Source organism: Eubalaena glacialis, chromosome 3 (genome assembly GCF_028564815.1).
Source record: "Eubalaena glacialis isolate mEubGla1 chromosome 3, mEubGla1.1.hap2.+ XY, whole genome shotgun sequence".
NCBI classification, from domain to species: Eukaryota; Metazoa; Chordata; class Mammalia; order Artiodactyla; family Balaenidae; genus Eubalaena; species Eubalaena glacialis.
This window is the reverse complement of record NC_083718.1, coordinates 16,956,999-16,980,318: the sequence shown is the minus strand read 5'-3', so window position 1 is coordinate 16,980,318 and position 23,320 is coordinate 16,956,999. Positions and strand designations below refer to the sequence as shown.

General features: G+C 36.5%; 1 protein-coding gene across 2 annotated transcripts in view; it reads right to left on the bottom strand.

Moving 5' to 3' along the window:
• The window catches only part of SPATA17 (spermatogenesis associated 17), a 204,505-nt gene that overhangs the window by 59,911 nt on the left and 121,274 nt on the right, over positions 1 to 23,320 (bottom strand). For both annotated transcript variants that reach the window (XM_061185311.1, XM_061185313.1), the window contains one exon: positions 20,153 to 20,301. In XM_061185311.1, the coding sequence (XP_061041294.1) occupies positions 20,153 to 20,301 (149 nt within the window). The remainder of the gene's footprint in view (positions 1 to 20,152; positions 20,302 to 23,320) is intronic.

The window sequence follows — 23,320 nt, the reverse complement described above, 5'->3', positions numbered from 1 at the left end:
TCAGTCAAAAAGCCACTCTCACACACAAATAAATTTTTTAATCCGATTTTTAGAGTCTCCTTTTTAATATGAATTTAAGAATAGATTACCAATTGGGGAAACTACCAACATGAAAGAAAGACATATATCTAAACATAAAAGATAACCTAGAGGAAACATATAATATAGGAAACAGGAGCAAACATCAGAAAATTCTAATTAATATAATCAACGGAGACATGGTGTCAATGAAATTAGAGCTAGATCCTGTTTTAAATACAAGAAACATTTAGAGGGAAACATTTAGAGGGAAACAGCAAGCTCTGGGAAATAAATATATACAGCTAAATTAAATATTCCGCCAAGAAAAATATTTTGAAATTCAGACTTTGAAACAATAAGGTTGAGGTTCAACAAATTTATTGAGCATATGCCGATATTTTCACATATATCATCTCATTTAATTAAGACAAAGGGGCCTTTTCAAAAATCTCAGTTCAATTGAAAAACATTTTGCCATTATATTCATAAATTTGTTTAAAAAATAATAAGCTTAGGAAATGTGGTGTTATTTCATCAATTTTCACACCTCTCTACAATTTCTTTTTAATGTTTATTAAGGAACTCCTTTTAAATATTTTTCCTAAGAAAATATTCTCTAAGCCAATTTAAGATAAAAAATAAACAGAACACAGAGCTTTGAATTATACAAAATTACACAGGCATGTATTATATACGCTCTTGAGAAAAGAGCTCTCATGTAAGACAGATTACGGTCCTTTCAGTGCTAATTTGCACATGGGATGGACATCACACATACGAAAAATTAATGTGGCCCCAATGTCCCTGAGTATACAGAGGAGGTGCTGTGAGCTGTCTGCTGTACTTACACTTTTTATCACTTCTGAATTGCATTTTAATAGTACATTTTTCTTTTGTGTCTGAACAAAATTTGCTTTCTCAAGGGACTGGATGTCTGAGAAGACAAGGCGGAAAGACTAGGTATTTCCCTGCACGTGAATTAATATTAATTTCATTGAGCCATAATGTTGCATTAAGGTAACATGTAATGCACATTCTTAAGGGCACACATGTATGTGTATATATGTATATACATTGAAAAATATTTAGATGTTTTATACATAGTATTTTAAAATTTGTCTTCAAATTCAGAAGAAATTATTTAATTCTCAAATAGAATTTGCTCTATAAAAGTATAAACAGCTAGTAGAAATCAATTGAGTTTACAATCAAAAGTTTAGATAATGGTCAATTTTACTTTTAAAATGGTATCTTTACCAGTTTTTTTTTTTTTTTTTTTTTTATTTATTTATGGCTGTGTTGAGTCTTCGTTTCTGTGTGAGGGCTTTCTCTAGTTGCGGCAAGTGGGGGCCACTCTTCATCGCAGTGCGCGGGCCTCTCACTATCGCGGCCTCTCTTGTTGCGGAGCACAGGCTCCAGACGCGCAGGCTCAGCAATTGTGGCTCACGGGCCTAGTCGCTCCGCGGCATGTGGGATCTTCCCAAACCAGGGCTCGAACCCGTGTCCCCTGCATTGGCAGGCAGATTCTCAACCACTGCGCCACCAGGGAAGCCCTACCAGTTTTAAATATATATTCAGATGTGCTTTATGCTTGCAGTGCGTACTTTTCAATGAACTGAACATCACATTAAAGAAGAAGATGATATGGGTTTGCCTGTTAATTTTTAAAATCTCATCAGAGATACAGATCTGGCAGAAATTCTTAAATTCAATGTGGAGATACAGTGATATATAGAAACAAGTCAGTACTTGAATGTCTTCAGAGTTAGAGAAGAATTGGTAGGGGTCTCAGGAAGCAAAAATTAAAATTAATCAATTAGCTTCAGAGAAAATAAGTCCACTGCAAATATATTTTAAAGTCTTTATTCTTTGAGTATTAATATACTTCATATTATTTTCCAAATAAGAAGACTAACAAATTACACTTACCTTTGTTTTCTTTATTAACTTTCATCCCCCCCTCCTTTTTGTTTATAGTCCTACTACTGTCACTCATAATTTTAGGTTTTCCTCCAACCTATTTATTTCACTGCCAGATAATTCAAATCTCCAATTATGGAACCCTGTTACCTATTGATTCAAACCTATATTGTTCAGCCCAGCAGCCAGGCTTCTTAGAATGCACTTGGTCTGTTCAATCTCCTACCACTCCTTACCTGACGTCTTTTGATGCCATTCTCCTTCCTCCCTCCATCCCTCCTTCCTTTCCTTCATTCTTTCTCTGTTTCCTTCATTCCTGTCTTTCTATCCCAGCTCTGCCTTTGTCCATGTTCCTCTTCCTGAAATACTGATCCAAGTACTACTTATCTTTCAAAATCTGGCTGAACACCCAGCTTCCTAATCGTCCTACTCCAACCCACACTGATTTCTCTACTGTCTTAATATTTATTCATTAAACAAACATTAAATGAAATGCTTTTATATACTAAACACTTTGAAAAACACTGGGATTTAATGCTGGAAGATGCAGTATACCTAAAAGGAATTCACCTTATAACAGGGGGTGGAGAATGAGACAACACAGTAGAATGTGTTGGTTTTGTGATAAATACATGCACAAGAGGCAATTAGGACACAGAGGAAGGTTTATTTATATGTGCATATGTGCTTGTAACATGCATATGTATATGCATATGGGGGTGGTTATTGGCAGGGAGTTGGGGGGCGGGGCATGGAAAAGCTGTCTTCCCAGACCATGTATGTCAGAGCTGCATACTAAGACATGTAGAGTTAGTCAAGTTAAGAAGCTGGTGAAGACTATTTTAGACAGAAGAAACAACATATACAAAGATATGGAGGTGAGTTAGAGCATAAAAAGGGATGCTGAAGAAATGGAAAGGGGTTCAACATAACTAGAAAATTGAGTTCTTTATGAAGGAAGCAAAGGAGATCGTGAACAGCTTTATAGTGAAGATGAGATGGCCCATGGAAACTACGCATAGAAATATATTACCGATCTTCATAAATTGCTAAACATTTTTCTCCATATATATTATATATCGATTGCCCAATAGGGTAGTTATCCAAGCCACAGTGAATTCTGACTTAGGTAAATCATTTCAAACTGGACATGGAGATAACGATTCATAGATATCGAGATACATAGCTATGGAACCAGTCTCAAATACCTGTTCAGGTTTCAAACATGTCCTAGAACAGCCCTCTCTCTGTTAAAGGGCTTCTAGTGAAATATATGTATTAAGCACAAAGCAGGATAAAGGGTACCTTATTAAAAGTTAGGAATTTTACTCCAGATCACAATAAATTCTCCAATGAGTTATGCAAAGCATGCAAATAAGTCTTTTCGCCTAGGCTAGAGGCAGGAAAAAGAGCAAACTGCAGTGAGTTTGTCCCCAAATTTAAAACAGAGTTTGTGTAATCCACCCCTTTCCAATGTGGGGACTGCTCCCTGTTTTGCCCTGAGTCTTAACAGCCAGCAAAAGTCAAAGGTGTGATAAGAGATGAGACAGATGTTCCTCCGGGAGAAGAGCCTTCCTCTTTAACCACCGGCCAAAAAAGGAAAAGTTGGGACGGCTAAGGATTCTCCCCACTGAGAGCAACTCCAGGCCAGCACCTGATTACTAGTCAGAGGAGAGGTCAAGAGAAACTCTGGAGCGAGGTAGACCTCATGGAATGTGGCCCTGCATAGGATGGGTCCCCCCAAGGAGTAGCATACCCCCTCCCTGAGCTGAAGAGGGAGTGGATGGGGGAGAAGAAGAGAGCAGGGGAGCCCAAGGGAGATGCCAGCTTCCTCTAGAGGCAGCTCCTTATGATAAGGAAATGGATACTCAGTTCTGGGCCTGTATCAGATAAGCAAGTAGTAGGTATATAATAATCACTAGGGGACTTAATTCATAGTTAATTCAATCCACCACATATGTCTTAAATAACTATGTTCAGTAACATTGTGTTTAGACACTGTGGGTATTAAAAAGGTGAATAAGTAGAAGCCTCACCCTAAGACCCTTAAAATCTAATGAGGGAAAAAGACAAATAACTACGCCAATATAAAGCAGGGGGTGTAGCAGGGCGGGGAAGCAAAGCTTTCTGATAAAGAAAAAACAAAAGAGTATGGGAACAGAAAGCACTGGGGACAATATCTAATCTGAATTTTAACAAATGGGTCAGATTTCATTAGGCCGAAATGAAAATTGAGAAGGAAGATGCAAAAGTAGGGGACCGGTATGAGTACAGGCTGAGAGGTAAAAGCTTGGAACCCATATGTGGGGTGTTAGAAGTATGGAGCTCAGTGGCCTTGAAGATGGGAAGAATGCTCTTCATAGGGTGCTTATACTGAGTCCTATCAGAACAGGTAAAGCTTCAGCAGTCTTAGCTTTCTTAACATCTCTGTGGAATATTATCCTCAGTTACTTTATCCTTTCCTCACAGATACTATTGCCAAACTGTAACATCACTGGGGCTCTGTGTGGCCCCCTCCCTGAGGGTGGACTTGATCATAGCATGACGAAGGCTAATAAACACTGGGGATGGAGGAAGGAGAGCCCATTACCACATTCCTCTCTCTAAAACTATGTTGCTAAATTGGATGCCTTGTGATCCTTTGATACCAAACATGTCTGACATTTTCCATCTTTTTATTGGAAGAGGTTTCTTTTCTTACTTATGAACTCGAAAATAAATACAGGATTCTTCAACACATTCACTCTTTCCGTTTGGGGAAAAAAGAAACAAAAATAAATATTTTTCCATCATCTCAGACTGCGTATAAAATGATTTCGTCTTCAAGTTTGGAAACCTCCTACACTTCATGGACAATAAAATGTAATGAGATGATAGCAGAACAAATAAAGTCATATGAATTTTACCGTCTTTGTATTTGAGTAATTGAATTTCATATGTTCAAGTTGTAGTCTACTTCTATCTTAAGAGTGACTCAAAGATGCTCTTGTTTCTTTCTTTCTTTTTTTTTTAATAAACTTATTTATTTATTTATTTATTTTTGGCTGCGTTGGGTCTTCATTGCTGCGCGCGGGCTTTCTCTAGTTGCGGCGAGCGGGGGCTACTCCTCCTTCTGGTGCGTGGGCCTCCCACCGTGGTGGCTTCTCCTGTTGCAGAGCACGGGCTCTAGGCCCCCGGGCCTCAGTAGTTGTGGCACGTGGGCTCAGTAGTTGTGGCTCGCGGGCTCTAGAGCACAGGCTCAGTAGTTGTGGTGCACGGGCTTAGTTGCTCCGCAGCATGTGGGATCTTCCCGGACCAGGGCTCGAACCTGAGTCCCCTGCATTGGCAGGCAGACTCCCAACCACTGTGCCACCAGGGAAGCCCCAGAAGACGCTATTGTTTCTTAACTACTGAGGTAATAAATGACCAAAGAATCTCTCCGAAAAATCAATTATCTGTTTTATCGTATATGCTACACAGAATGCGAAACATGCCAATTATTTTTTGTTGTTCTTACAGCAGAACTGTAGAACATGCTGAAGAAATCACAAGCTGCATTAATAAAGATCTTGGGCTATGAGCAGCCTGTCTCGTTCCAATCATTAACAACACTGGGAGGGCAGACACGCCTAAACGGGATACAGGAGTCGGTACTGGGATTCACTCCAGGATCTCTGCTGAAAAGGTCTACCTAAAATATTTGCGGGCTTCGCTGGTGGTGCAGTGGTTAAGAATCCGCCCTCCAATGCGGGGGACACGGGTTCGAGCCCTGATCCGGGAAGATCCCACATGCTGTGGAGCAACTAAGCCCGCGAGCCACAACTACTGAAGCCACGTGCCTAGAGCCCATGCTCCGCAACAAGAGAAGCCACCACAATGAGAAGCCCACGCACCGCAACAAAGAGTAGCCCCTGCTCGCCGCAACTAGAGAAAGCCCCGCAGCAACGAACACCCAATGCAGCCAAAAATAAAAATAAATAAATAAATAAATATATTAAAAAATAAAATACTTGCAAAAGGAGAAGCAAGGATTAAGAGCTTTGTAATGCTCAAAATAGAGCAGTTATTTAAATGGGGTATATAAAAAAGAATAGGAGGGGAAAAAATCCACTATGGGCTAATTAAGGGAAAGGAATTCTCTTAATTCCAGAGGCAATTCCCTCTGGTCTACAAAACTTAATTCGACAAGCAAGGACACCTAGGTATAGAAGTTTGAAAAGAGTTGATGAAAGAATTAGAAGAGAAAATATGAACAAAGGAAGTTGATTTAATCTACTAAACTAATCAACAAACAAAAAATTTTCATGTTATCATAAAAGTACACCTGCTCAAAAATTACATATTCTATTAGATTTTAATATTTTAATCGTTATTATAATATAGAAAATAGTAAATTTAATGTTTTGAGGGCTGAATTAAAACCAGTTCATTTCTAGTCTCATTGTCAGATGACTTAGTTCTCATTAACCAGTTGTAGCATTTTCTTTTTTTTTATTTTAAAGAAAACAGACTTTATTGCCCAGCAATTAAAATCATTTGAACTTATATTTTTCTACATAATTTATTGTGAGATGATCAATGTTAAATAAAATATTAATTTTCGTCATTTGCTTTAATTCATGTCTTCTTGACCAATTCTTCATTTTCCCTTCCAAAATGTTGTATGCCACACCTTTGAGGCAATGAAGAATTTGTAAACACCACTGCTAAGGACTTGAACATTCATCTGCAGGTGCTTATATGCTTGCTACGTGCGCAGCTGTCCTCCTGGTGGTTTTTTCACAGCCATCCTCTATGACAAGTTTTTGGAAAACATTTATCACAACGACCTTCATTCATCTTCAACCATAGGCTCTGTTGTACCTTTGCTTTTGAAGAGGCAAAAGTTCTTCCAGTCTCCCAGCTCTTGGCTGGTTTCTTCTGTATTGTATCCAGAAATACACATCTCTGTGACCCGAAGCATCTAAGGGTATGGCCGGCATTTACAGCCTAAGGGCCTCCTATACTGTACGGATTCTTCTCCAACTTCAATGCCACGTCTCCAGAGCATATTTACAAAGGAAGATCCGGGAACAAATGCCGACAATGCTCCACTGCGTCGAGACCAGAACTCATTGTTAGTAGGTAAACTGTGCTAAAATGCGACAGAGCAGAGGGCACGGAGGAAAGCTCGAGGCTGCGTCAACTGGGGAGGGGGAGAGGAAGGGGGCCTCCTGACATGACCTTGAGGCTGAGGCCGCGCCGACCGCTCCGCTGTGCCCGGCACTGGACGGAGGGCACCGGGATGGAGGCCCCAGGCGCGGGACCCACAGAGCGGAGAGGCCCGAGGGGGACCCATGCGCTCTGGCTCGGAGCCGGGTTCCCGGCAGAAAAAAAGAAGAGGATCTAACACCGCAGGGAATCCCCCCGACCCCGTCAAAGAGCCCGGCGACAACGGTGCCCCGAGGCGCCCTCCTCTCCGGGCGGCCTGGCAGAAAAGGCGTAGCATTTTTTTGAAGACAAAGCATTTTGAAAAACCACACAACTGGAAATATACAAATTATTTGTGTTAATTATATTTGAAATAGGATGAGATATATTTTAAATTTGTAGTATAATTAATAATGAATACTGACTTAATATAATGAATTAATAATAAATATATACACATTTCATGATATATATAAGTGAAATCATTGTGCTGGACACCTTAAACTTATACAGTGCAATATGTCAATTATATCTCAATAAAACTGGAAAAAATAAATATTAAATAATTTTAGTTCTTCTAAAAAACAAATCAGGTCAACTGTCCAATTCATTACAAAGGGCCATAAAATGCTGAATTGTTTTTCCCTTTTAATACGGAATAATATGTTTTAGAATAAATTTGGCAAATAAAAAGTCTCTTTTTATTACCTTCAATATGAGAAATAAAAGATGTTTTCGCTATATGTATTAACAATCCAAATTTCCAGATAAATCTAATATATAGCTCATTAATACCAATAGAGGGATTTCAAAACATAGTCTACTCAGCTATCAAGATGTTTTAGTCGAGTAGAATTTTGGTTGAAGAGATGTTCATAAAATAACAACTTGAAATAGGAATTAGACTTCATTTATGGATGAAAACAGGTTTCACTGAGATTTTCATATAAACATTGCTATAACTATTCAATACATAAAGTATTTCATACTTAGAGTAGAATTCACAGCAGAAATTTAAAACTCATAAACTTTTTAAGCAGCAGTATCAATAACACAAATCTCTCCCCTAGGGTAGTGATATAAATATAGTATTTAAATATAAAGAATACCTATGGTAACATAATATTTAAATATTAAGAATGCAAATGGCAAGACTATCTGTTCAGCTAGACAGTGAGCTTATATTACAAGCTTCTAAATTTAAATGGAAAGACATATTTTGCCCTCCTTACATTTTTTTTTCGCTTAAGAGGACTAGTATTCCCTGGATATATTATTATTAACAATCTCCAGGCACGCTGATTCAGTAATTTCATTACAGCTGTGCAACAACTTTCCGATACATATCAGAGTTGACCTTACTTTCCTCTAGTTGATTGTGGAAAACTTACCAAAAAAAAATTTCTGCTGAAAGATACTGAATTTAAATGCCCCAGCTAAGTAGCATTCATTCAGGCTCTTCTTTTAGCAGTCCATTTACAACTTTAAATGTTTTAAGCTCAGATATTTTAAAGACTTGTGTAATTGACATAAAGAACAAAATTAAGGAGAAAAATAAGGCTGTGGGAAACACTTGCACAAATTATTCTTAAGCAGAATGAAATAAGCTGAAACTAAAAAAAAAAATTGCTAAGAAAAATCAAACGTAGAGCAGCATATTACAAACCATGGTCTGTGGATAAGGGGATTCCATGGCCAACCATGCCATTAGCTCTACGATGCCAGGAAACCTCTGCAATGTTGTTCATTGCTTTGTCCCTAGTACCTAATACAGTGCCTGGCACATATTAGGCTGTAATATTTGTTGAATAAATGAGCTTGCAAAATGCTATACATTATATGTCCCCTTTTTGAAGGTCACACTAAATAAAAATATATTTAAGACAGAGAAGCCCTGTAAATGCCAAAAAAAAAAGTTTAATCGTTTCAAATATAATTTTTCCCAAGTTTATTTGACAGAAAACTCATTAACATCTTCCAGACTAGAGTTCAAGAGACACAGTTTGGAAAATGCTGTTCTAAGAAAAAGAAAAGAGGAAGTAAAGGCTGCCCTATTACTGGAACTGTTAGTGCGGTGTTAATAAAGATCAAAGATGGGACAAAGCGAGAGAGTGGCATGGACATATATACACTACCAAACATAAAATAGATAGCTAGTGGGAAGCAGCCGCATAGCACAGGGAGATCAGGTCTGTGCTTTGTGACCACCTAGAGGGGTGGGATAGGGAGGGTGGGAGGGAGGGAGATGCAAGAGGGAAGAGGTATGGGGACATATGTATATGTATAACTGATTCACTTTGTTATAAAGCAGAAACTAACACACCATTGTAAAGCAACTATACTCCAATAAAGATGTTTAAAAAAAAAAAAGATCAAAGAGAAATCACACTTGAATTCATTTCCTCTTGCTTGATTTCTCTTGCTACGAGAATGATTTTGGTGATCAGGTAGATGAAAACAAAACAAACAAAACCGGTTCAAGCTCAAGCTCAATATGTAAAAAGAGCTGTTGACCGCTTACTGCTTGTCAAGTTTGGTGCTAAGCATACTGCATAAACCCTGGGCTCTTTCTCGAGGAGCTTATCATCTGGAACAAGGGTCTCCAATGTCTGTGTCTGGAAAGTCCAGGCAGGTAACACATATTAAGTCAGATGTAAAAACTAAGAATGCAAGCTTTAATCAGTTTGTTGCCATATGAGACTGGAGGCCTGCTGTTTCCAGATCTCTTAATTTTTAATATAAGCCAGAAAATCTGGAGTTTTAAAAGATATAATTACCATTTTTAATTTTTAATCAATTTTTAATTTTTCAATCAATTTAATTTTCAGAAAACTAAGGGGTCCAAATATAACATACATGGAAGCTGTATGCAACTCAGAAGCCACTAGTTTGTAACCTCTGGTTTAGAATTTATAAATGAGCATCTACCCAATGATTTCAAGGTCTCTATAAGATATACTGTATCTCAAATTAGATCTTGGGATGAGATCACCAAATCATCATTAGTTATTCTTAAGACCTTATGAATGTACCAAATATATACCAAAATGAGTCTAAAAGCAGAAGAATATAGATTCTATAACATATAGGTGGCTTAATCTGATGTTAATTTCAGCAAGATTCTAAAATGGAATATTAAAATAAAATTAAAATTAAATTCTAGAAAAGTGGGCCAATATATGTGTGTATATGATAATGGTACTATTTTATTTTAATATGTCTATATTTTGACATTTTAAATTTTAAAATTAAATATACATTTAAAAATATAAATTAAAATATTTTATATATAAATAAATACATATAAAGAAAAATATACAAACATATATCATCACCACAGGTAAAGTACAATTTTAAACATCGTAAACATCGGCAAAGAATTTGACAAGCTCTCTTATGATATCCTCAAGAATGTGGGAGAAATAAGAGCTAGGTGATAAAGGAGAAAGCAAAAGCTATCGATGAATGACTTGCCAACAGCCAAATCTGATGCATTCTTTTCAGTCCTCATTCAACTTGAACGCTGCATCAAGCAGAGTCCAGTCCTTGTAGTGAATTCTCTTCTCCCTTGATTTGCAAAATACCTGCTGGTACTCTTCCTTGCTTTCTCAGTTTCCTGACTGACTCATCATTTTCTGCCGATACCTTGAATTAATGACTCTTATCTTAACCAGAACTGGGCATTAGAATCACTTAGGCATATATGTCAAACCCATATGCCTACTGAGTCAAAATATCTGTGGTTGAGACTAAGGAGTGCATATGCATATAATTTTAAACCTCAAGGTGATATAGATAAGCGACCTAATTAAGAACTCCTGCCCTGACATTAAAGCAACTCCCAGGAATCTGTGCTTAATCTTTTTTCTCTCTAGTTTCTCCCTGGAAGATTTTTTCCCCCACCAAGCTTTTAACTATCACCTCTGATGATTTCTAAATTTTTATCTCTATATACAGTGTTCTTCTTTAACTCAAGACCAGTATTTTCAAATGCTCACTAGGAATATCTACCTGGATATACAATAGGTAACTCAAATAGAGCTGCCCCCAAATTAAACTCATATCCCAAACCTCCACCCTATCAAGCCAATAGTTCTTCTTACATTTTTTTTTTTAATTAAGTAAGGACATCACTATCTGGCCAGTCACCTCACTCCGAAGCTATCAAGTCAAGGCACTAGAGGATCCCCTGCCTCTGCACTTCTCAATCGGAGGAAATCCTTGCTCGCTCATGGCTATACTTTCATAAGACACTGTATTTGATATAATGTGACATACCATCCCCTGACCACAGCTGTGATCCATTCATATGTTAACAGCACATGTCCATTAACTTAACACACATTTGTTAAGTATCGATTGTGTTTCAAGCCTACAGCTTGTGTGGGCCAGTTTGATAATATAAATTGAGCAGAACAGATTCTCCTGAACTGAAAAGCAGAATTAGCTGTGGGTTCTAGAGCTGGAAGGTTACACTGAATCAGGCCTGGGGTGGCCATGATAACTAAGGGCAAGCTGAAGATTTATGGGCAAGAAACTGTGAGGCAGTAGATAAAGCCAGTCAGTAGAAAGAAAACAGGAAGCAGAAATACAGAGAAAAGTGGAGATGCCACTAGAGGGAGAAAACCATGCCTTTTCAGCCCCCAAGAGTCACCTTAGTCCAGTTTTTCTTTGGTTCCTTAGATTTCTATAAGATTCTTCAATGGATCTTTCAAACACACCCTTTACTTGAGTTACCGTGAATGGATATTTGTTCTTAGCAATTAAGAAAGCCCTAAGATAGTGATCCTAAATGCATCTATGCCCCTGACCACCCATCCACACCATATCATGTTGGCCCCTATTTCTGGTTTAGGGTTTATAGGATTCTACCTATAAAGCAGTTTGTCAACCTTTCTCTTTCCTTCCACTACCACTATCCTTGTTCTATTGCAAGTCCTCTTTATCTCCGAACTGGACTATGGCAGCAGTACCCTAGCTGCTGTGACTCCCATTTCTTTACCATGGACATAGCTAGTAGAGTCATATTTCTAAGATAACTGACCCTTTCACTCCATTGATTAAAACACAGTGATGGTTTTACACTGTGTTTTATATGGTAAAGTCCAAACACTTTATCATGGTACACATGGCCCTTTATACTCTTGGCTCCACCTATACTTTCCCTCTCATCTCTGCCATTTTGCATGAGGTACCAAAGCTCTGAACTAAGCTTCACTAGATACCTCAGAAGGCAAACCGAAACCCACATGAGCTATGCACTTGTTGACAGAGAGATGGCTTTGTTCAGGCAACATCCTTAGTGTCACCCTCCTTGCTTTGCCTGGCAAACTTCTGTTCAGCCTTCAAGTCTCTTCTGACCCCCAACATACTTTTGAACTCTAAATTGAAAACAGGGAAGTCTGGGATGTATAAATGCCATACCAATATAAGAATATGAGTATGGCACAGAATGACCATCTTTCTTTTACAAAGGAAATTCCACAGGCCTCGTAAATTGACCAAAAGTTAATTGGCAAAACTTTACTTAGAATATGTTAGCCATTGTATTAGGAAGAATTATTAGAAAATGATAAAAATCTAACTAAAAAGACTAACAGTGTGTTTTTATGATTGTCTGATTGCATACACCAAAAGTGTGCGTAATATTTTCACAAAATCAGTAAAAGTATTCCAAGTTATCACCCTTATGTCAATGTTATAAGTCTTAAACTTCTTCAGACTTAGATGTCTATAAGAACAGAACTCTAGGACTCTGTGGTCAGCTATGTAAAAAGCCATCTTTTTCAAGGAAACAGTGGACAAAAATTAGCACAGTTCTCACTGTGGAGCCAAAGTAATAAAGGGCTTTTTTGTAGACAAATTCTAGACATTCTTAATTACACACAGGCTTATTATCTGTATCCCCAGTGTTATAAAGTACCAGAACTTCATTAGAAAAATTAAGCTGGAAAAATGAAGGCAGTACTTTGTAAATTTCCACTGGAAATTAGCTGGGAGAGACAGAGGAATACTGGATCAAAAGAGGGTAATCACGCTTAACTGTGCCCTAGAGCACCCACATGTATAATACGATTTGCACAGCAACTACCTCTCCTATTACTGTTTGTTTGGAGTATTCTGTGTTAATGGGGTTAGCTAATTTAGTATTTTAACTTAAAAAGGCTCTGCTGATTAATAAATGTTGCACACTGTGCTAGTAATTAAAATAAATGGAAGAGTTACAAATAAAAGTTGAATTGTTAAGAAAACATTATCTGAAAATATATGATAATCCCTACTTATCATAATACAATAACGGTTCTAAAAATAAGCAAATTGTAAAGGTCTAAAGTGTTGCAAAATCACACAAGTCCAAAAAGTTTTGAGATGTGTTAAATTTTCTTATCACTGTTCTTAGTGATAAATAATATAACCAGATCTCATCTACATATACCACGGTTTTTAAATGTCCTTTTAAAAAAGTTTAGTTCAACTACTGTTCACCTACTCTTAATAATGAAGGTGACAAAATATGCCACCCCAAAATAGGCCACTCTGGCCAAGGATTATTTTGAGCTAAAGGCACTTATAAACAACAGGGAGAAGAAAAGCGATCTTAGTTCCCCTTTTTTTCCCCTAAAATCAGGAGATAACACTCCCATATGAAAGATGCCTTTCCTATACCAGGAAGAAAGAAACATTCCTATCACCAGAGATGGGAAGTCACGGCATAGAGAATTCCGTACAAACAGACCTTGTTAAATAACTTTTACCTTCCTTTGGACTCCCCATATATTTTTGTTATTTTCCACAATTGTTTCTCTTTGCTCAACCCAATATATAAGCACTTAGGGTTTGCCACTTGTTTCGGTTTTCATTTCTTTATGAGGATTATTGTGTGTTGCAAAACTTATATATTAAATAAATTTATATTAAATAAATTTATTATTAATTATTATTATTATTTATAGTAAATAAATCTGTATGCTTTTAATCTGTCTTATGCCAATTTAATTCTCAGGCCCAGCTGAAGTCCCGAAGTGGGCAGAAGTAAAGTTTTGCCTCTTCTACAAAAACTATTAGAAAATTAATACCTTTTATTTTTCAAAAAGATGTAGCGATGGCTATTGAGCTGTCTGTACTCAGGTTCTTATGAAAGGCTGTACAAGTTTAAAATATAATATCCTTACAATATGATTAAATTATGAACTTAATTTCATAGGAAAGTTCAAGCCCTGGTTGTATTTTTTTTAATACTCTAAATGTCCATACCCCAAACCTGCAGAAGAATTTTGAATCCTTAGGGATCTAAGGATATCCCTCAACTTTAGCTCAGGCTTATAATTAATCTCAACACCAAAGTCTGATCTAGCAAGCCAGCTCCTTGATTTGAAGGACACTTGTATTAGTTTTCTATTTCTACTGTAACAAGTCATCACAGTCTTAGTGGCTTCAGGAATATGAATTTATTATCTTAGAGTTCTGAAGGTCAGAAGTCTGAAATGGGTCTCACTAGGCTAAAATCAAGGCACTGGGAGGGCTGCATCCCTTCTGGAGGCTCTAGGGGAGAATCCATTTCTTTACCTTTACCTTTCCCAGCTTCTAGAGACTGCCAGCATTTCTTGGTTGTGGCCTTTCCTCCACCTTCAAAACTAGCAAAGATGAGTTTTCCTTCTCACATTGCATCACTCTGACCTTTTATGTAGTCAAATCTCTTTCTGCATCCCTCTTCCACTTTTAAGGACCCTTGTGATTACATTGGGCCCATCTGGAATCCAGGATAATCTCCCCATCTTTAAATCCTTAATCACATCTGCAAAGTTCTCTTTATCATACAAGGTAACATATGCACAGGTTCCTGGGATTAGGGTGTGGCTTCTCTGCGGGGCTATTATTCTGTCTACCAGAGCAGAGATTAGCACCGACTTCCACTGCAATGTCTTAAACCACTCCATTTTGGATACAGTTACAGTCTGCATAATTACAGTCTCCTGTATTAAGCCAGGATGTTTACAATTGATAGACGGTATTAACATATAGGACCTTGGCCCCTCTCATAAGACTTTGGTGAAGCCAATATCAGCCTATATCACCGGATTTATGATCACTCCACTCCATCTCTGCCATCTTAGTGGGTAAATTAAACATTTGCTCTGATAGCTCTGGTGCCATGGCCTTCTGTTTCTTCCACCTCTTGATAATAATGACTTCTTTCCCCACTTCATCTAGGCAACTTGCATGGCCCCATTTTACATCTGAAAATAATTCTTAATATGCTCTCTGAAAAACCCTAAAACAAATATGTGTTGCTCTTTCCATTTTTTAAAATGTAAAGAAACAATCCTTTCTTATTTTTTTAAGTGGATTTGAGCAGACTGAGTAAACCAAGGGAGGCAGGAAACTCCTTAATGGAAGCAGAAGAGGGCATGGATATAAAGAGAAATGATAACAGCCCAGGAGCTCTAGACACAGAGTTTCTTAGGGAACGTGGCAGCCTATTAGCTGGAGAAATAAGCCTGGATCAGATCCTGAAGGGCCTTGAGTCTTACAATAAAGAATTAAGATTTATCCTGTAGTTGATAAAAAGCCATGAAAAAGCATTTGGGCTGAATAACTGCTTGCTGAAATTTCTCTAGTGTGGTCATGGTAAATGCACTGAATAGGCAGACTGGATGGGATTTACAGCAAATAAAAGAAGAAATTATAAGTCCTAAACTAAATCAATAGTAGAAAGGGAAGGGGGTGGCTGAATTTGAGAGATACATGAAAGGTAGAATAGACAGGATTTGGGGACCAATAGAATTCCGGAGAAGGATAACAGGGTAATTCACAAGTCCCTACTTGGGCAGACAGTTGGTGCTGCAATTCACACTCAAGACAAGAAGAAGCAGGCCAAAGTAGGGTCTACTGAGTTTGGGGCATCTGGCGGAGATGCAAACAAAGATGGCAGCTGAAAATACAAATCGGGAACGTAGGAGAAAGATCTTAGAGACTTAGAGTGGAAATCATTGTCACAGAGTTGAAGTCTCTCAAACAGAAGCAATCACTCAGAGAGATTACGTATAGAAAGGAGAAGGAAGTAAAGAAAAAGTTGAATATTGAATCTTGCCCTCACCTTAGTTCTATCCCGTTACCTCTCACCAAAAGTACTGCAATATTCTCCTAATGCGTTTCCTTCCCTCCAGCATATTTCTTCTCAAATACAATCAACAAATTCATATTCTGCTTCTAACATCCTCTTACTCAGAAGCCTTAAATAGTTCTCCATTATCTACTGATGAACCCTCAAATCCTTCGCCTTGAAGCCTCCTACCACTTTTCTTTCTAACTGCCTCTCACATAAAAATGAGTTTCTGTCAAATTGGTCTTCTCATTGTTCTACCATCATTTTCCCCCATACCATCAACCTATTTTTTATCTACTTTCTCTTCTTTTCTCTGTCAAAATCTTAAAAATCTCTTTCCACGGAACTCAATTCAGTTCCTTTTCCGTGAAGAACACCTTCCTAGATCATCAGAGAACAAAGCAAACTCTACATTAAAAAAAAAAAAAAATTTCATGGCACTTACTGTCTTTAACACACGCTTGACTATTTTCAAGTGCTTATCTACAAATGATACTTATTCTGAATTTCATTAGGGTTTCTGGTTCAGTTTAAAGCTAGAAGCACAGAAGTTTCATGAGACCAGAGACTTGTCTATTTTATTCAGTGCTATATTCCAAGAGCGTAGAACTCTTCCTGACATGCAAACATTTGTTGAATCAATAAATACTCCTTTATATCTCTTATAATATCTAGCTGAGAGCTCCTCACATAAAGGTTACTGGACAATTATTTACTAATTGCTTATTTAATTTCTTGGCTTCATAAAGATAAACATGTGAATAATGAAAATAATTTTCTTTGAGAAGGCATGAGAAAATAGAGTTTCTTTAGGAATAAGAACAGTTTTTAAACCATTTCCAAAAAACCCTCCATACTCTATATGTTAAATGTTACTGTCCCACTTCCTACACTTGTTTTAAAGAATATATTAAAGAATGTGACCTTATTTGGAAATACAGTCATTGTGGGTATTATAAGATACAGTCATATTGGAGTAGGCTGGGCCCTTAATCTGGTATGACTGGTGTCCTTATAAAAAGGGGAAATTTGGACAGACACACACACAGGAAGAGTATCTCTGTGAAGATGAAGGCAGAGATAGGGGTGATGCTTCTACAAGCCAAGGACCACCAAAGATTCAGCCATCATCAAAAGCAAAGGGAGAGACTGGAACAGAAGAAATCACCCCTGCTGAGGCCTTGAGCCAGGACTTTAGCCTCCAGAACCATAAGACAGTAAATTTCTGTTGTTTAAGCCATCTAGTTTATAGTATTTTGTTACGGCAGCCCTAGCAAACTAACACATTCAGAAAATCTGTCTTTCAGAACCGTAATGAGAAATCTTCTATGAGTGGCCTATGAAGAGCTCTGCCCATGGTCCTCCTTAACTTCTGGTGCCCAGGGCTAGTAGATAAAATCCAGCCCATCTGTGGAATCTGTGGTTTCCTACCCACAGTTTGATGTCTTAGATGCAGAATTATTATGCTTGTAGCAGATACTAAACATGATGATAATTATCTTCTATTAAAACTCTGCTATGTTCTTGGTACTTTATACTCATTATCTCATTCAATCCTCATTACAACCTTTAAGATAACATTTCTCTCCCCATTTTACAGACAGGGAAACAGAGGCTCAGGCTGGCTAAGTTACTTATCCAAGATTATACTGCTGTTGTGTAATGCAGTCAAGATTTGAGCTCGCACAGATCTAGTTCCAAAGCCCATCCTTCTACTATCACCACAGTGCAATTTTCGTAAAGGTATGAAAACAAAATAGCTAAGTGTGTCATATCCTCAGATATAAGGCCACCCTTTGAATCCTTAAGGTTAGAAATAAAAAGCTCTACCTTCCTGGCTTTAGATAGAGGGTTCCTAGTTAAGGCCCTTGGATGGCAAAGGCACTGCCCTCAATTCCTTATAGATGAAATTGATAACGTGGCCAATAACGATCCTTCTCATTAATAAACCATGCATCTCTGTGATAAAAGTAGACTTTTGGCCTAATTTCTATCACAAAATTATTATCTGAAAGATATAAAACCTAAATTTCTAACATTTCTTTTGCCTCACAAGATACATTTATGTTATCCAGTATATGGAAACCAAAATGGATTCAGAAGAAGCTACAAAATAATAGTTTCAGTTCTCTGAAAAAGTGGATTATCCATAGGCTGGCTGTTAAAATCCATTGCTTAGCCTCTTCACTAAAAACATGATAGCTTCAAATCTGTAAGTAATTTCTTTAGCATTCCCAACTTGGTTTGCTCCTGATTGGTTGGTTATCCTAAAAGCGCTTTTCAATCTGAAAGTTTCAAGGTGAAGGGTCATCAGCAACACTGTAGAGGTTGAAGATATTTACAAGTATTCCACAGAAAGTAAAAGTTGAGCACCTTTCTTTGGGGCTAACGTTGATATCTGCTCTTTCTAGGTTTATCAAGGAAAATATTAAGAAACGATACTTCAGTATCTTTTATACACAGTGATTTCTGTAGAAATATCAATGTGGTCAATTATTTGAGAAGTTAATTTTGTTATTTCATAAACCTTGGCATCACTGAAAATAGAAAAATAATTCTGAATAATATAACTCTTTTGATATTCATCACTAAATTGCACATTTTGCTTGACTAAGTCGAGCAGCACTAATCTTCTATAATCTCTTTACTAAAAGAAATCTACCTCCCCAAAATAATTGGAAAAAAATGTTTCTTATTCATTATGTGTTGGGTAACTCATTCAATTATTGAAAGAATATGCTGAACACTCTATAGCTAATATCTCACTTCAAGTAATTGCTATAAAATGAAAAACTTTATGAAAATTACTTGAGATACTTGCCAATTTTATCTTTCATATGAGTTTGTTCAAAAATTTTTATTTTTCAGGAGTCTCTTCAGAAATGTATGATTAAAATAAAGCATATTATATATCCCTTCTGACTGATAAAACTATCCAAAATCCACCATGCTGGATAAGAGGTAATTCTAGTTTCTTTATATAACAAAACATACTTTGTAATGTATTTTGGAATTATTATTATATAACATATGTAATACGATGATTAGTGCATAGTATATATTATATAAATAAGTAACTGCAGTTTATATGTTGTAGTTGACATATAATACATAATATTATATTAAATTATAATAATTATAATAATTTAGATTAGAATAATATAATTGCCTTTTTATTATTTAGTATATATAATAGTAAACAATTATTATGATATATTACAAAGATAATTACAAGATATCTTATAGAATAATAATAATAATTTTTAAAAGCTTTTCTAGATTTTAAATGGTCTGTTTATAAATTACATATAACTATTGATGACAAATGCCTGAAGAGAGAGGAAGTGCCTTGGAGAAAGATGTATGAATTGAGACCCAAATCAGTGATGCTAATATAATAATTTAAAATTGCATATGCTCTTAGATTGCCCTTTATCTTTCTCAATCATCTTCCTCAGTGGTGAAGAAACTAAACTCTTTCATTGTACCTGATTTATTAAAACTACAATGCCATATCAATGGATCCAAATAAAATTTAGTTCACGTTAAGAAAAATGTTTTTGTTCTGTTGGATCTTATTATAGAAGCATCAGAAATATGAATACTTTCACTGGATAATTAAGGAAATTATCTTCACAGATGCATGGAGAGTGGTCACTTATCCCCGTGAAATGCCATTCATTCTTTCCTTTTTCCCTTTGAGTAATATGTATGTATGTGTGTGTGTGTGTGTGTGTATAAAATCAGTATCATCATCAATATCGACCTTATCTAAAACACTTGCATATTGAAAATGGTTATTTCTGAATAGGTCAGGGGTGGTTCTTCCTTTTCTCACAAATAAAAGATTCTCTACAATATTAGGAAATAGAAAATATTAAAAATACTTCAGGCACCAAACATGGTACAGCTACTTTTTTTAAGCTATGAACTCACATATTGTCATTCACATTTCGCGTCCATTCCTGTCTCTGGAGCTGTGCTCTGGCCTCTTTTAGCCCATCCATTGGTTCTGCCACTCGCAGCGTTGGTTCCAGAGGCTTGTAGCGCTGTTCCCACACTTCAGAGACATCGCGGAAGGGTCCCTGACAAGAAAGGGTGAGGTAGATAGTTTGTGATTTATGACCAAGGCTACTGAATATCTACAAAGAATAACAAGTAGTATTTACTAAGTTATTTTTAAAGAACAACTTATTCTTCTCTGAATTAGAAAACACAGGAAGTAAGAGCATCACATCTTCAAGAAACGTTCACACAAGTGCAAGTGATTATACTAAAAATGTTTTAAATTAGGCAGAATTTTCCCCACTTACATCAAAAGAGTTTTCATGCTAGAACTAGTTAACTTGTAGTTATAAAAGTTGCTTTGTTTTCTAATTTTAAAAAGCACGTTTCTTATAATTTAAAAAGAATTCGCTCCCATTTTGAGTAAGCAAAAATATTAGAAAAGACCCTGGGCACAGTTTTCAAATAGATAGAAATCAGACGGCAAGTTTTTTTTTTTCATTAAAATAAAGCTTTTAGGTGAATTCCAAATCTTACATTTAACTGGTGGCCTCCCCCCAAATATAGAAGGACCATCTTTTAAATTATTTTAAGTGTTTTTATTTAAATTCTAAATTCTATTGCTTAATAACTCTGATACAATAGCGACCATTTAATGACACAAATATATAGCAAAGTCCACAAGTTGCAATGGTGTGAAGTGGTTTACAACATACTCCACCTTTAAATTAGCAGTTACTTATAGTAGTTACTAGAACCCACTGGTTATCTAGTTAGTATCATATGAAACACAATACAAATCAGAGGTGGCTCGAGATTTTGCTGTGCCATCAATTACATTTTGTTTTCGCCACCTTTGTTGTGCAGGAGAGAAGTGATATAAAATAGACAAAGATTTCTAATCATATCCCTTATCCTTAAAGATCTCTTCTTTAAATAGGTTATCACTAACCAGACACAGCTGGAGTTACTGCAAGCACTGAGTGAAGACTGGGGGGCTAATAAAAAGAAATGATTCACGCCTCATTTATGTTCACTTATGTTTTACATTAATAGAAACCAATAATAGGAACCAGTTACCATAAAAGTCATGGACCGTAAATAACACAAATGGCAAATAAGTATCATCTAGTACTTTTCACAGCTGGACAGGAGGATTGCTATATTTGAAAGTAGTTAATGGATTTTTATTGGAACTTTACTTTTTAAAGATACAGTAACATGATTCCAAGTTCAGGAGTAAGAAATCAAAAGAGGATATTTTCTACAGATTTTTAATCTTTCACTTTGACAAATTCTGTGGTTTGAGAAATAATATTTGGTTGTGTTATTAGGGGCAAATTACTTCTCTAGACCTCTTCTCCTCGTATGTAAGATGGAATAATAACTATCTCACAGAATTGCCCTTAAGATACATAAGACAATATAAATAACACTCTTAGCATTGTACTTAGAACCTAGTAAACATGCAAAAATTGTACTCCTAGCTTTATTATTATCTTACTACTCTTACTTTTAGTTTCTAGAGGAGTTTGAAAAAGATTTTGAACAATAGTAGCATCAAGTATATAAACAAAAGACCAAGGCTATGACTTTGAAGGGGCTTGCGTTCACAAGGAATAAAGTCTTCTTGGTGGCCAATCTCTGCCGTCTGACCTTTGTTGATGTATCAATATAACACATACCCATTTGAGGCTTACTCCACTACTTGTTCTGGAACTTGCTATTTCCAACAAGATTAGGAAATGAAAGAGGAAGCCCTACTTAAGCAGCAAAATTTAGAATAAGATAGACCCACTCTTCTTTTTTCATTAACTATAATCTTCATGACCACAATCCTCCTTAAGAATGTCCATTTTTCTATGTGTTTCAGTGCCTGATCCATACATTTATATCATAGACAATTAATGTCTTGCTTTTGAGCTTAATAGACCACCTTCCTAGTCAGCAAACTTGGCCTCTACTGTCAAGGTTCCCTTATGCCAAAGCTTCTGTTGACTTCTATTTCTGTTGATAGACTCTTTTAGATCTCAAGTGATCACTTATACCAATCATACCTGGAATGAGATAGCAACCCAAATTTCAGACAAAGCTGCAGATTTCAGCTCTGCTCATTGTACTCATTTCCAAATACTAATTCCTAGAATGTATAGACCATTCAGGATTCAACCTGAACCTACCAGACTTCTTGGGCTCTTAGCTATAGTTCTCCAATATTTGACTTTCTTTGCCTTCAATCAAGTCCAGTTATGAGTCAAATATATTTATATTCTTCTATATTTTTAATAACCCACATTATAGTCATCTTGTATTTATAAACTTTTCTCAAAGCTTAAATAACAGTGAAAATTTTTTTGAACTTTCTATTATTGTCTCACACATTTAAGAAATTCACCTCACAAGTGCAGATAGACTGTCAGAGTATAAATAGTATCATTTGGACTGTAGTATATATATAATCTCAAATGTCCCCAGTGATGTGGGTACCTTTTTATTATAGATAAGTACAGGAAATGGGGTTCAGTCAAAGAAAACCACATTAAGAATCCCATTCTGTGTAAACAGGAAAGAAGAAGAAGAAAAAAAAAGCAGGGAAGGAAGGGAGAAAGGAAGAAGTCAAAGATGATAAGAGAGAAGGTGGGAAGAGAAGATGGGAAAGAAGGAAAAATAAGAGAAAGAAGGAAAAGAAGGATGAGAGGATATGATGGGGGTGGGGGAGGAGGACCAGGGGTAAGTAGGAAGGAGATGGGGAAAGAAGGAAAGGGAAAGGAAACAATTAGCAGGGATAATTATTTTGTGGTATGTTAGATAAATGTACCTTACGAGTATGCATGTGGGTATGTGTACCTGTATATGTATATGTGTATGTATATACACATATATAAAATCTTCCATACAGATGTGTATTCCACATACATATGAATGGATACCTTTATATAAATGTATATGTATTTACCATGTGTCTTTATATTTATACCATTGTGGGTATAATAAGAAATATATTTGGTCTTTGTCCCTGGTTCCTGGCAGAGAGCTCCTAAAACCTTTGCAATTTCCCGATGATAGGAGTATCTTTTGTTACTCATAACAAGAATACAC